Below are 12,346 nucleotides of genomic sequence, written 5' to 3' on the forward strand. Positions count from 1 at the left end.
TTGTGGACATGTTAGCATTAGACAAGGAAATCACAAATCCAAGTTTCTGGCCTTAAATGAGGAAGTAATATGCAATGTAAATGTGTTGTAAAATAAAGCAAAGATTTGTTGATCATGATTTGTGAACACATCTTGTTATTATACCAATGTTTGCATTTTTCTCAAAGCACTGCTGTACATGTTCAGCCTCACATGGCTGCAGACTCTTCGTCATGTATTGTTGAAAGCAGGAAGCAAAAATAATTGAAGAAAGTCTAGACATTACTTGAGGTCACTGGGAATTTCTTAAAATAAAAGTGGGCAGTTAAGATGGACAGCTAAAAAGGAAGTAGACATACTATGCATCTGCTACAGCATAATTCAGTATATTATTGATGTTTATTTCAGACACATACAGTAGGTCCGTATAAAGTATCGAGCACAGCTCAACACGTATGTGAGATCAGCCGTGATTCTGCCTCAGCACTCCTTCATCAAGACTCCTCCAACTATCAGATGTGCACAACACTCTCTTGCCAGTTTAAATTCTTTATTATTTGCACAATAAATCTGGTCTTGTATTGATGAATGATTCTCTGCTAAGTGGAATGTAATGACTGGGAACTACAGAACTCTACGACATTCCCAGTCAAAAAGATCATAAATCAGTGAATCTGCACTGAATCTGATTCAGTTCCCGTTTCACCCCACAAATATTCAAGAGATTCAATACAATTCACTCACACACAAACACACACACACACACACACACACACACACACACACACCTTAGCTGTCACCATTGTCCGTCCATGCTATATATGTCGTTGCTCAGAATCACAACAGGCTCAGTCAGTAAAAGGAGAAGGAGCTGTGGATCAGGGTGCAGAATCCACCACTTTTGCATGACGTACGTACGTGCGCACACACACACACACACACACCACTAACTTGTCTCTTTTTTTTGCTTTTTGTTTGCCCACTTTCCGCCCCTCACACAGATGAGATCATAGCACAGTTTTCATTCCAGCTGCTGCAGTCTGAGGGCATCTGGGAGACATTCCAGTGAATAGCCACAGATCATGAGCCCACGCAGAGCCTCCTGCCCAGCCGTGTAATTCTGTAACTCTCAGCAGCTGCGCAACATCCAGTTATGACACCTGACCAAGGACATAAGCTGTACTGAATTAAATATGAAATCTGTGCTCGGCAAAACAGTGTCCATGTTCCACAGTATGAGTGACGTGATAATATTGCTCAGTTTGTGCTGACTGCATAGCTGGTCAAACCACAAGGATTTAATAAATCTCATTTCAGAACTATTACTTCAACCAGACAGCTCTTCATTTCAAGTGGAAACGTGAAAGATCCTCTAGGGACATCTAGTGGCCAGATATTAATACCACACTGTACACATATAGGTGATCATACATAAGTAGTACTTTTTTCTTCTTCATTCATTAGTTTTCTTTTCCTTTAATCATATTAAACACCAAAGTACTGACATTAAAATCAATCTGATTTTGTGTTCATAGGGTATTCTCATAAAATAAATCAAAGTTATCAAGTAGCCTATGAAGCTATGAATCAATGTGAAATATATTTTTGGAACATTTTAATTCATTATTTAATATTTCATTATTCCAGCTTTTGCTCAGCGACGTCAAAATTCAGTGTGAACTGATCAAGCCTGAGGCCCTTCAGGTGACACTGTGGGTTATGATACGTTGTTTGCTGTTATGGTTGTTGTTGTTTTTTTACGGAACAGGAAGGAGAATTCATTTATACATATTCAATTTTAAATCTGAATTCCGTTGGCATGATAGATTGTTTGAAATTTTTGATCTCCTTTAACATATACAAAATAATGTAAATGTCAAGCTCCATCAATTATCAGGCTGAAGACGGCATGTACAGTACAGCACATGCCTGTGTGTCTTCATGGGAATAACTCTTCTATGTTCATTAACAGGAACAGAGGCTTGAGACACAAAAAACTCAGATTATTCTCTGCAAGATTATTACATTGACTCTCAGGATCAAAGTTCCCTAAAAGGAAGTATCAAATACCAAGGACTGAACAGATTTTTCCAACTCTTTTTTTAACATGATAAAAAAAAAATCTGTTTCAATAACATATGCAAAACATACACTTAAATAATTCAAGTGATCCTGCAACCAAAAGGAAACATGAGGTCATGTTCTGCCTCAACAGCGTAGGTCATGAGACTGAGGCCAAATGTTTCACCACTGCACTACAGTCCAGATGACTGGGGTGAAAACATAACTTCCTGGAGGTATTAAAGAAAAAGGCCCATGTGTTTGTTTTCTAAACCTAATGAGGCTTAGGGAAACCCCAACCCATTGGTGACAGTATAGTTTAGCAGTTTTTTAGTACTGTATTAGTGTCCACTTGTGTCAGTGGGAGTGCTTTGCAATAACTCACATTTGCAATTTGTGAGTAGTATATCTGTATCTTCAGTCATGGCTCCATTGTTGGTCTGTTCAAACTGCTGTGACTTATCCAATGTCCAATTTCCACCTAGTTGGCTTTAGTCCCGTCTTCTGACGTACTCGTGTTTCTTTTCATTTTTCTTATCTCAGTGTGTTTGCCCCAGTTGCCATCCTTTTTTTTAATCATTCTTTCATACAGTTGCCGCATTATTAGTCTTCCAGACGTCACACGCTGTACATCCCTGGTTCACTCTCAGGCTATCTCCCGTAACTATCCCTTGTGTTTGTGGTTGATTTTGTCACAGTACATTACACCACACATCACATATTATTTGTTCTCACAGAGTTTTGTGTGGCTATGAATAAACATGACGTAAATTCCAGGGAATCGTCACACCTCTTTCGAAAAGATGACACGCCACTACATGGCATGAACACAAACAGGTCTAGGTGACATCATTGTGTTACTATAAAGAAAAGCAGCATGCTATTTTATCATAGGATGCTATCACAAATATAGTTCCTATAAGGAATAATTGAGAAAGAGAGTAACACACAGCCTTTAGTATTTCATCTGAGGATCAAATAGAAATTAAAAATTAAACAAATAGAAAGAGCTCAAACAGAAACAGAGATTAAATATCAATCCGTAAATGGAAATAACTTCAATGTGCAACTGTTTCTCAGGAATTGCACGTTCTTCTTACACCAAACACAATACATGTAATCTCCAGGTAGGTAAAAATCAATTTATTGAAATTTAATTTAGCTTCTCTCTTAACAAATGGAAGAAGTGTCTTAATTCACACAATAATCTAACCCGATGTTTCCAGATAACCATGGGATTGCAGGAACATTGTTGATTTGTTTCCTAAAAGCACCTTACACACACACACACACACACCATGTTAAAATAATCTCCCAACCTCGTCTATTCCTGTACTGTATGACATAACAAGAATTAACTGTTACATAGGGGACACAATTTCCCCCACAATTGGGGAAATAGGAAACATAAACCATGTACCAGTAGTATTGATGATATTACCCAATGATGTTGTCATTTTATAGCAGCATATTGCATATATCGACCAAAGCATTTGTGCTGAAATCAACATGATGTGGTAACGGACGGTCAGATAATCCACGACAGCTCATGTTTGTACAGTATAGTGCATCTGTGTTGGACTAATAGACCATAGTGCCATGGAAGGAATAGAGGAAATCTTGAAAGAATTAAAAAATCTATTTAGATCTAAATCTACTTACTTTTATTCTTAAAATAGTTTATAAGTTTTATAATTGTGTATTTGTTTTCCCAGAGTGACAAACAAAGTACAAGCAAATGCAGTTTTGTGAATGATTTAAGATTTCTGCATTCAGTTTGTACTGAATGTTCCTTTTATTCTGCGGAGTCTTTGTAAATTGTAGGTCGAGTACAGTTATCCTACCTTTGAGTCCTTCAACTCAAAGGTGAGTCAGTTAGGACAGATGAGCATGGACTCGGTGTTACGGATCCATTAATATCATTGAGATTAGTATTGGAATCTTTTTGGAATGGAGACTACCACCACGCTGCCAGCCAACCGGGTCTCTTTGTTCAGAAAGAGTGATCCAGGTGAGTCGGCTTCCCATATTGTGGAGCCACAGGGAGCAGTATAGGCCAGGTAAGGCAAGGAAGGGATTTCCCACCGTCTCCTTTTCTTGCTGCTGCTGCTGGTGGTTGTTATACGAGCAATTAAAAGGTCAGTCCACGTAGACTGAGCTGTGAGCCCTGACAGTGAAGAAAGCCCAAGTTTTTTTTTGTTGTTGTTGAAAACAATAACTTGGACTTTCTCCTGAATATCCTGTCTTTATTGGGGAAGTTTCATTTTTATTTTTCATGAATGAAGCTATGAAAAATGACTAAACCCTGTCTGAACCATTGGAAGAATGATTTAAAACTCTGGAGTCACTGCAATTTGTTAAAGAGCATAATGTTCTTAAGCTCTTTTCATTCATAGATAAGATTCAAAACTAATTTGAGTTGGCCAGGCTTTATGATGTCGCTCCTACTTAACCCGAGTAGAAATAATTATGTTAAATATAATATGATAATGGCATGCCTTGTTTGTAGCTTTATATTCATTTATATGTGTGAAAGAGCTCAAACGTTTTGCAAGAGAACATCAATAACCAAAGTAGCCAGTTATTACTTGGTATCATTTTTGATCTTCTCCAGTCCCCCTCTAACTAAGGCCCAGTGACTTTATATACCGTGGGCACCAACGTGTCCTCGTTAACCAATCAGCACACGTGTTAAGAAATCCCGCCAGATTTGTTATTTTTTACGGCAGTGCGCATGCGTAACACAACGGCGCAAGGCGCCACCGTTTCCGCTCAATAAATGTTTTGCCACATTGGCGGGCACCGCCCCCAGGCGTCGTAGTCTTTGCACGAGAGGGGAACCGTTGTCTGTTGTCGATGGAAGATAGATTATCATACACATGGAGGATACTAATAATTGTCTAGTTATTTTTCCTCAAATGTGTCTGTTTCCGTTACGTATTAACACACATGTAAATCATCCGTCATGAGGGGGAAAAAAACCCAAACAAAAACTCCCCGGGGCGCAATAAGGAGAGCTCAAAGAGATGCCGCCACGCCACCGCGAACAGGTAGGTGCCACCTGTGTGACGAGAGCTCCTGAAAGTGAAACGGGAAACATCCAGCCAGCAGACGAACAGGTTCACCACAGTACGAATGTGAGCTCCGGTTAAAACCCCTCAAAGGGCCATGCCACGTTTCAACTCGACTCAATGTGTGTGGGTGGGTGTGTGTGTGTGTGTGTGAGTGAGAGAATGAGAGGAGGCTGGGTCCCTCTGCTCGTGTGGACGCCCGACACGAAAGCGAACTTCCTCCGGACTTTTGGCGGCGTGGGGAAATTTGGCCCTGTAATGTGTCCGTGTGTCACTCGCATAAAGGTCGCCCGCAACTCACGGAGTCGCCATCGGTTCCGGGACACCAGTGGCAAAGGTAAGGTGACATCTGTCCCCTCTCTGCATTTGAAGTCAATATGTGAGGATGATTCCAATTGAAAACCGGCGAGGACGCTTTGGAAATTTAGTTTAAAAATATTTTTTGTCAATGTGAATGATTAACTATGAGCTATTATTTTTCCTGATTTGGCTGCATGCAAATATTGTAAATGAGATAGTTTATACTGCTAATCATCTCCACTTCTAGGGTGATGTTTTTAGATGTATCCAATACCTAAAGATTACTAATTTTGGCCTCTGTGTATGCAATTATTTTTATTATGTTTTCTTCCCTTGTCATTTTTGGGAGTTAATTTATTTAAAAAATTGACATAATTACTGTTTGTTTGGAATAGGATATATACACTATATATATATATATATATATATATAGTATATCTAAATTTAGCTAGAAGTAACCCAAACTGATTTTGTTTTTGTTTTTATTTTGCTTTTGTTTAGTTTTTTGTTTTATTTTCCAATGTACTATTGCTGTGACAGTGTCAATGTTTTGATTCATTTGTGTAGTACTTAAGTTACTGTACTGACTCATTACAGCAGCAGTTTTATGAAGTTGTGTGCTATTCGTTCATGATGCAGTACTTTGGACGTTCAAGGGTCATATCTGTACTGACTTTGTAAATGTATTGCTCCCCCTGTTTTGTCTCCCCCCCTCCCTTTTTATTTCCCTTCGCCTGTTCACATCACTGTCGCCTTTCTCGCATTTAGATGAAGATGCTTATTTTCAGCTTCGTCGTGTCTGCCTTTCTACAAATCTCCAGCCCAAATCCTATGAACTACTGGACTCTGCTCCCCAACAGTATGTTTGATTTCTATTGGAACACATTTCCCAAAGCGTAACATTACATCAACCTTTTTTTTATGTCTTTGTGGATGTTTCCTCTGCTAGTTCTGGTTGTGGAGGTGAATGGCTCCATGGGCCAGCAACCCCTGAGCTGCTTGGGGTCACCGGAGGAGGGGATCGTGAGGAGAGACCACAAGAGTCCTGATATTTTTTGGAAGAAGAATGGAGTAGAGGAAGCCCAGAGGGGAAACTTGTACTTTGTGCAGCTGGAGGAAAGCTTAGGAGGGGGCAACTACACCTGCCACAGAAAGGACGGATCACTCGTCAATCACACTGAGGTCCTGATCCAAGAGGACGAAACCAAGAGGAAGAAGATTCTTGTGAAAAATGATCGAGGTACACTCTTATTTAAGAGCGTACGCATTTCAATTGGTTTAACCGCCTCTTGTTTGTCTTGTGTGTCCGTCTCAGCATGTTTGTGTTGACTTTTTCCTCCATTAGAAGATTATTTGAAGTGCTCGGCTCAAAACTATAACGGCGAGTTCCACTGCTCCTGGACCTGGCACACAAGTCGTGTTGGCAAAGTAGCATTCATCAAAGCTTGGCGGTAAGCTTCCAAACACCTGAAATGTTTTCTGTTCCCCAGTAAGAACACAGTGCTCAGACTCATGTCACAGTTGAGACTAGACAGTGGCATCCATGAATACTTCCTCAAAGGAAACACAACAAAGTTGTATTTTTGTAATTTTTAATGCCATGGTCGTGTTCTTGGATCAGGTATATAAAATAATACAGCCAGCCGTAAATGCTTTTGCATAATATGTTTTGCCTTGCGGAGCCTTAATGAGTAGCTGCTCCTTTGCCTGTTTGTCCATGAGAGGTTGTAACAGCTTCTTGGTAAGAAAATAACAATTTTATAATCAGTTTCTATTTCATGCAGCATTTCTGACGACCAGGACGCCCAGTGCTCTGTGGACACCGGTGCCCGGCACTGGACATGCTCCTCGGGTCAGAGTAACTTCAGCTGCTCAGTAGATGAGAGTGGACACGGGATCTCCTGCCTGGATCAGCAGCACTGCCCCTACGCCGAGGAGAGCCAGCGGATGTACATCAGTGTCTATGTGAGGACTGAGCACTTCCTGGTGGAGAACTACTCTAAACAATTTTACCTGTCAGAAATAGGTGACGCATTTTCCTTTTTTCCCCCCTTCACATAAGTGATTAACTGTTTATATATGTTTGCGTTAATGTCTTTGTTTTTATCTCGTCCTATCATTTTGCTCTGACCCCCGATAGTGAAGCCTGACATTGTGAGGATTAGTAAAGTCAACACAACGATGATAGAGTGGAGTTACCCGAGCTCTTGGAGCAGTCCCTACTCCTACTTCCCCCTCACGTTCCAGATTGTGCAGCTAAGGCGGGAACACAAAAGGTGTGACAACCTGAGCAGGGCCTCAAAAGCCACAGAGGTAAGAGGATATATTCAAATAACAGGAATTTCCCTCAGGTCATTACTGAAATGCACTCAGGTAGCCGTGTGAAACGGAGTGTGAATACTGAATAAAGTTAGCGACTGACATGTGATTTTCCCTTCTTAGACCTTGACATACCACTCCGCAGACGTCTGTCAGTTCAAAGTCAAGCACAAGGCCAAGGCTGTGTGTGTCCGAGCTCAGGACGCTCTCTGCAACTCCCAGTGGAGCGAGTGGAGCCACTTCAGGTCGGTGCCGCCCAGTGGTGTACAATGGGACATTCAGCATTTACTTACCATAAGTTGCTCTCGGTGTGTTCCTGCCTGTTGCCTGTCGTGTGACTCTCCCTCCTGCCTGCAAACAGAACTGTGTCTACCATAGACCAGATTGTTTTTTGCTTTCTGCATCTGTTTGCCCATCTGTCTTTTCACCTTGGTCTTTTTTTTACCTATTGGTTCCCTTCAAAAGACATTTCCCTGCTGTCTGTGGTGGGATCTGAAGGTCTATATTTTGGTTAAAATTCTGCGGAAATGAATGTGGTTTTGCTGTTAGAAAATACTTTCATCACTTATTTTACTTCTATTATTACCCGTCCTGTGCTGATAATAAGACTTTGTGCCTGTTAAAATCAGAGCATCAGGTTAGAAGGTTGTATCTTCTGTTTCAATATCTGCTATATCAATACATTTTTCCGTGCTGGTTTGGATTATGATAATTAATTCAAACTAATATCCTTATCGTTTCTCTTGCATTACAGATTGAGGAGACACAAAAACAACAAAAGGATCAAAATGTCAGCAAAACAATAAACAAGAGTAACCAAGGAGCAAGGTTTCCAAACATTGCACTTCTTGGACAGTTTAATTTTTATTTATATACTTTAATATAATTTGTATTTATCTTACCATATATAGTTTTTTTCTAAAATATTTATTTTTTTCAATGATAAATGAGGAAATAAAGTGAAAATTAAAACAATCAATTTGCCTCTTGCCAGTATATCACTACACCATGCATTATTATTTTTATTTTTGCTGAATATTAGATTGTCATTTGCTGTCACAATGTAAATGAGCAGTTTCATCTTTGTCCTGGACATGACAGGAAGTGATACAAGAACTCAAATGTGAATTGTGTCATAGTCGATAGCTGTTTCTATTTGACTAACAAGCAACAGGTTTAAATGTCATTAACTTTCTGGCCTTTCCCTCACCAGTTAGGTGAGGTGTCATCGTGCACGTGTAGTACTTCCTCTGTTACCTTGTTTTTATGTTGCGTTCTCCCTCTGTTTTGCTCTCACTTTTTGCTCTCATGGGTGCAACTATAGAGATGGATAGATAGATAGATAGATAGATAGATATGCCAAATTACAATTTCGAGACCTGCTTTACATTATAAAAAAAACATTAGGGTGGTTAATAATAGCAATGTTAATGAGGAAATGGCATAGACTGCTAAGGCTCCCTGATCTTTCAGTAATATGAAAACTGAACTCCCAGACAGAGTTCCTCAATATACTGTGCTTCAATCGTCCCTCTAAGGGGAATCTGACAAACACTATATTGATAGTTAAATAGCAACCGCTGGACACTGACCTCTAAGCCACGACGGGGCCTGATGTGTTTTCTACTGTCAGTTAATACCAGTCATTTCTTTCATCTTCGGTACTGATCTCCTTATAATGATCCTTAACCTTAAAATAATTCATTCTTTGTTTGCCATAGGTATCAGTAGCGGTTGTGTCAGTGTATCTACGGCACAATTTTTTTGTCAAACAACAATATTGTTTTTCTTTGTAATCTCATGCATTGTCCCATCACCTGGCAACACTTGACCAGGATTCCATCTGTGGATCCTGTCACTTGATTAAGAATTATTCCCAGGTAAACCTGAATTCAACCAAAAGTAATGACAACTATTTTCAAAATGAAAATTTGACCCAGGAAATTATTTTCAACCCTTTCTGAAGTTAATGTAATCATGCATTCACAGAGCGTTGTGTAATTCTGTGGATTAAGTAAATATACCAGAAAGAAAAAGAAGCTGTGTGCTCTAAATCTGTGGTCTTTTATATCTAACACATAATTTAACATCTCAGAATTTTTCTTTTCTTCTACATATTTAATCCCATGTAAACTGGGGACAAAGACACACAATTTTGACTGTGTGCCTACTACTTATGAAAAAATCAAAAGTGCTTTGGAATTAAATCAAATCCAGTACAGTATTTCCTTATGATAACTAATTGTCCTTCAGAGAAAATGAAAAAAGGCAGAACCCCAACAGCCTGAAAGGTCAGTGTAGTTTTTCACGAAGTGAATACTAGGATATGTTTGATACTAAAATTCCATGTCACATGTAAGAAAAGCCCAAATAAACAACTTCACACCTACAATACAGAGTGGTAACCCCTACTCTTCACAGTATTGGTTCAAAACTTAGCTGGAGATTGTGGCTAACCTTCTCTTCACTTCCCTGTCACTAAAAGAGGAAGAGGTTGAGTGATGTAAGTACTTTCAGGGCCCAAATATCACATATTTTAAACACCGCTGACCTCTGATCTTTAGTTGTTTGCTCTACATCTCAGAGGGAACTCGACACATTTTTGGGAAATGTCCCTCCTTTTTTGATTCCACTTTCACACACGGACATAAAGTCAAACTGAAGAACAATGACATTTACAGTAAGTGTCGTAATGCATGTTGCATGGGCCTGTTGAAAATAAAATATTCTGACATTAAATCTCATTATATTCAAATCAGTACGACCATAAATCCTATTCCAGATTGTGGATCTGATATAAGCATATAAGTAATCTGCATGTTGAATACTGATATGAATTAGTTAAAAGAAAATTTGATATAAGCAGGTTTACAGTAGAGCTGCAACTGATGATTTTAATTGTTTTTATTGGGGTTTCAAGTTTTATTTTTGATAAATGAACAACTCGTTTTGTCCCTAAATTGTCAGAAAATGGGGGAAATGCCCATTCTGATCTCCCAAAGCGCAAGTTAACATGTTAAAATGCTTGTTTTTTTCTACTCAACAGTCCAAAACACAAACGGGCTCAGTTTACAATGTCATAAAAGCATCAAATCTCAAGACTGGACGTTTGGCATAATGCTTGAAATATTACTGAAAGTATTAATCGACTAATCTTTTCAACTCCTTATTAACAAAATGTTAAAACTGGACCATCTAATATCTAATACAAGCGGCAATCAATATGCAATTGCACCAACATTATGTCTGAGGATAAAGAGAAGATGAGTGCTTGGTGAAGAGGGGGGATAGCGAGACAGATGATGATTCATTGAGCATTGTGAGTGAACTGTGAGTGAATCAGCCGTGACCTTGGCTCCAGTATCACCGTAACAGTGTAGTGTGTGCTGTATTTCTCGCATGAGCCTCATGGTTTCCCTGCAACAGAACACAATATTTAATATGGGCGAAAAGAAATCAAAAGGATTTTCTTATACAGTTGTCATCATAGTTGATGGTCATGGGATTCCCAGTCTTAATCAGAACATTTCCAACAGTTTAGTGTGATCAGAGAAATGGCTTAACTATCTCAGGGATGAAACAGAAGTGGCCTTGGGTCTGACAGGAAAACTCACAACTTGACCAAAAACAAAGACGTATTCTTTCTGAACAACAACGGCGAAATTAAAAGTGTTGGTTCTGCTCTGGTAAATCCCCTTTACTGGTTACAGAGGTACAACTGATGCTGGTCGGAAGCTGGAGGGTTAAAAACTGGATCCGCGTTGATTTATTCTTGCAGTTTTACCTTCTGATGTCGCTTACAAGATCAATTACATTCCCAACTTGTTCTCATGAAATTCACGGTCTCGTTGACCTCGTCTCCCATTTGTTGACCGCGTTAATTAATGGTGCACAGACACACAGCCACTTGGACAGATGGCTTTTATCTGCATCCTGCTTACTATGCAAGTGCTACAACATTTGAGAATATAACTGACCCGGGTGGGTGGCGAAGGCAACGCTGTGCGTTCGGTCGTGCATTGTCTCTTTGCGGCCGCTAGATGGCAACGTTGCACTTTGGACTGTGACAGCGGAGGTTTCTGCTCGACAGATCGTCCAGTGACCTCCAGTGTGGCAGTGCCACCGATATGCTGCACAGAAGGTGACAACTCTAAATGAATTCACAACAGTTTTTATTTTATTCGTGACGAGTAGTAATGACCATTCCTCATCGCTTGCCCCCGATTTCATTTTTCAAATCACCATTTTTCTCTCAAGTTAGTGGCCGTATAAAATATCCCCTTGCATGTTTCCGTTTAAGTGTGAACACTCATCATAGCGTGGTTGTTTTTAAGTATCAAGGGAAATCATGCTCGTATCTTGTGTACAACATTTGAATAGTCATCAGCGATATGTTTGTCTCCTTTTATGTCGACCAGAGAGCATATTGTTAGACATAAGGCCCATTCTCATAAGCATATGCCGTATCTTTTTCTTTTTTTTAAATTTTTTTTTTTACAACTAGTCATTTTTATGAGTCTTCAATTCAATCGGGCCATTATTATCATCAGCTCAACCTCTTGATTTACGAGAACATCTGGTGGTGGTGCAGGAGGCGGTCTGCGGCGCCCACAACG

General features: G+C 39.6%; 1 protein-coding gene across 3 annotated transcripts; it reads left to right on the top strand.

Moving 5' to 3' along the window:
- Positions 1-4,813: 4,813 nt before the first annotated feature.
- Positions 4,814-8,705, top strand: il12ba (interleukin 12Ba). Of its 3 annotated transcripts, XM_047334442.1 has the most exons (9): positions 4,814-5,090; positions 5,267-5,448; positions 6,180-6,270; positions 6,361-6,651; positions 6,757-6,862; positions 7,196-7,437; positions 7,552-7,724; positions 7,854-7,975; positions 8,485-8,705. In XM_047334442.1, exons 3-9 carry the CDS (start codon positions 6,180-6,182, stop codon positions 8,534-8,536), a joined length of 1,077 nt encoding a protein of 358 aa, XP_047190398.1. In that variant the 5' UTR covers positions 4,814-5,090; positions 5,267-5,448; the 3' UTR covers positions 8,537-8,705. The 3 variants fall into 3 exon arrangements, with proteins under 3 accessions (XP_047190398.1, XP_035505877.1, XP_035505876.2); XM_035649984.2 differs by lacking the exon at positions 4,814-5,090 and having other exon boundaries at positions 5,103-5,448; XM_035649983.2 differs by lacking the exon at positions 4,814-5,090 and having other exon boundaries at positions 5,103-5,448; positions 6,200-6,270.
- The last annotated feature ends 3,641 nt before the right edge of the window (positions 8,706-12,346 follow it).

This window comes from Scophthalmus maximus, chromosome 9 (genome assembly GCF_022379125.1).
Source record: "Scophthalmus maximus strain ysfricsl-2021 chromosome 9, ASM2237912v1, whole genome shotgun sequence".
Classification (NCBI taxonomy): domain Eukaryota; kingdom Metazoa; phylum Chordata; class Actinopteri; order Pleuronectiformes; family Scophthalmidae; genus Scophthalmus; species Scophthalmus maximus.

Bases quoted from the DNA above. Each gene is read 5' to 3' on its own strand.
- il12ba (XM_047334442.1), top strand. From the start codon at position 6,180: ATGAAGATGCTTATTTTCAGCTTCGTCGTGTCTGCCTTTCTACAAATC. The intron at 6,863-7,195 runs GTAAGCTTCCAA...TATTTCATGCAG, and splicing joins GCATTCATCAAAGCTTGGCG to CATTTCTGACGACCAGGACG. The intron at 7,976-8,484 runs GTCGGTGCCGCC...CTTGCATTACAG, and splicing joins AGCGAGTGGAGCCACTTCAG to ATTGAGGAGACACAAAAACA.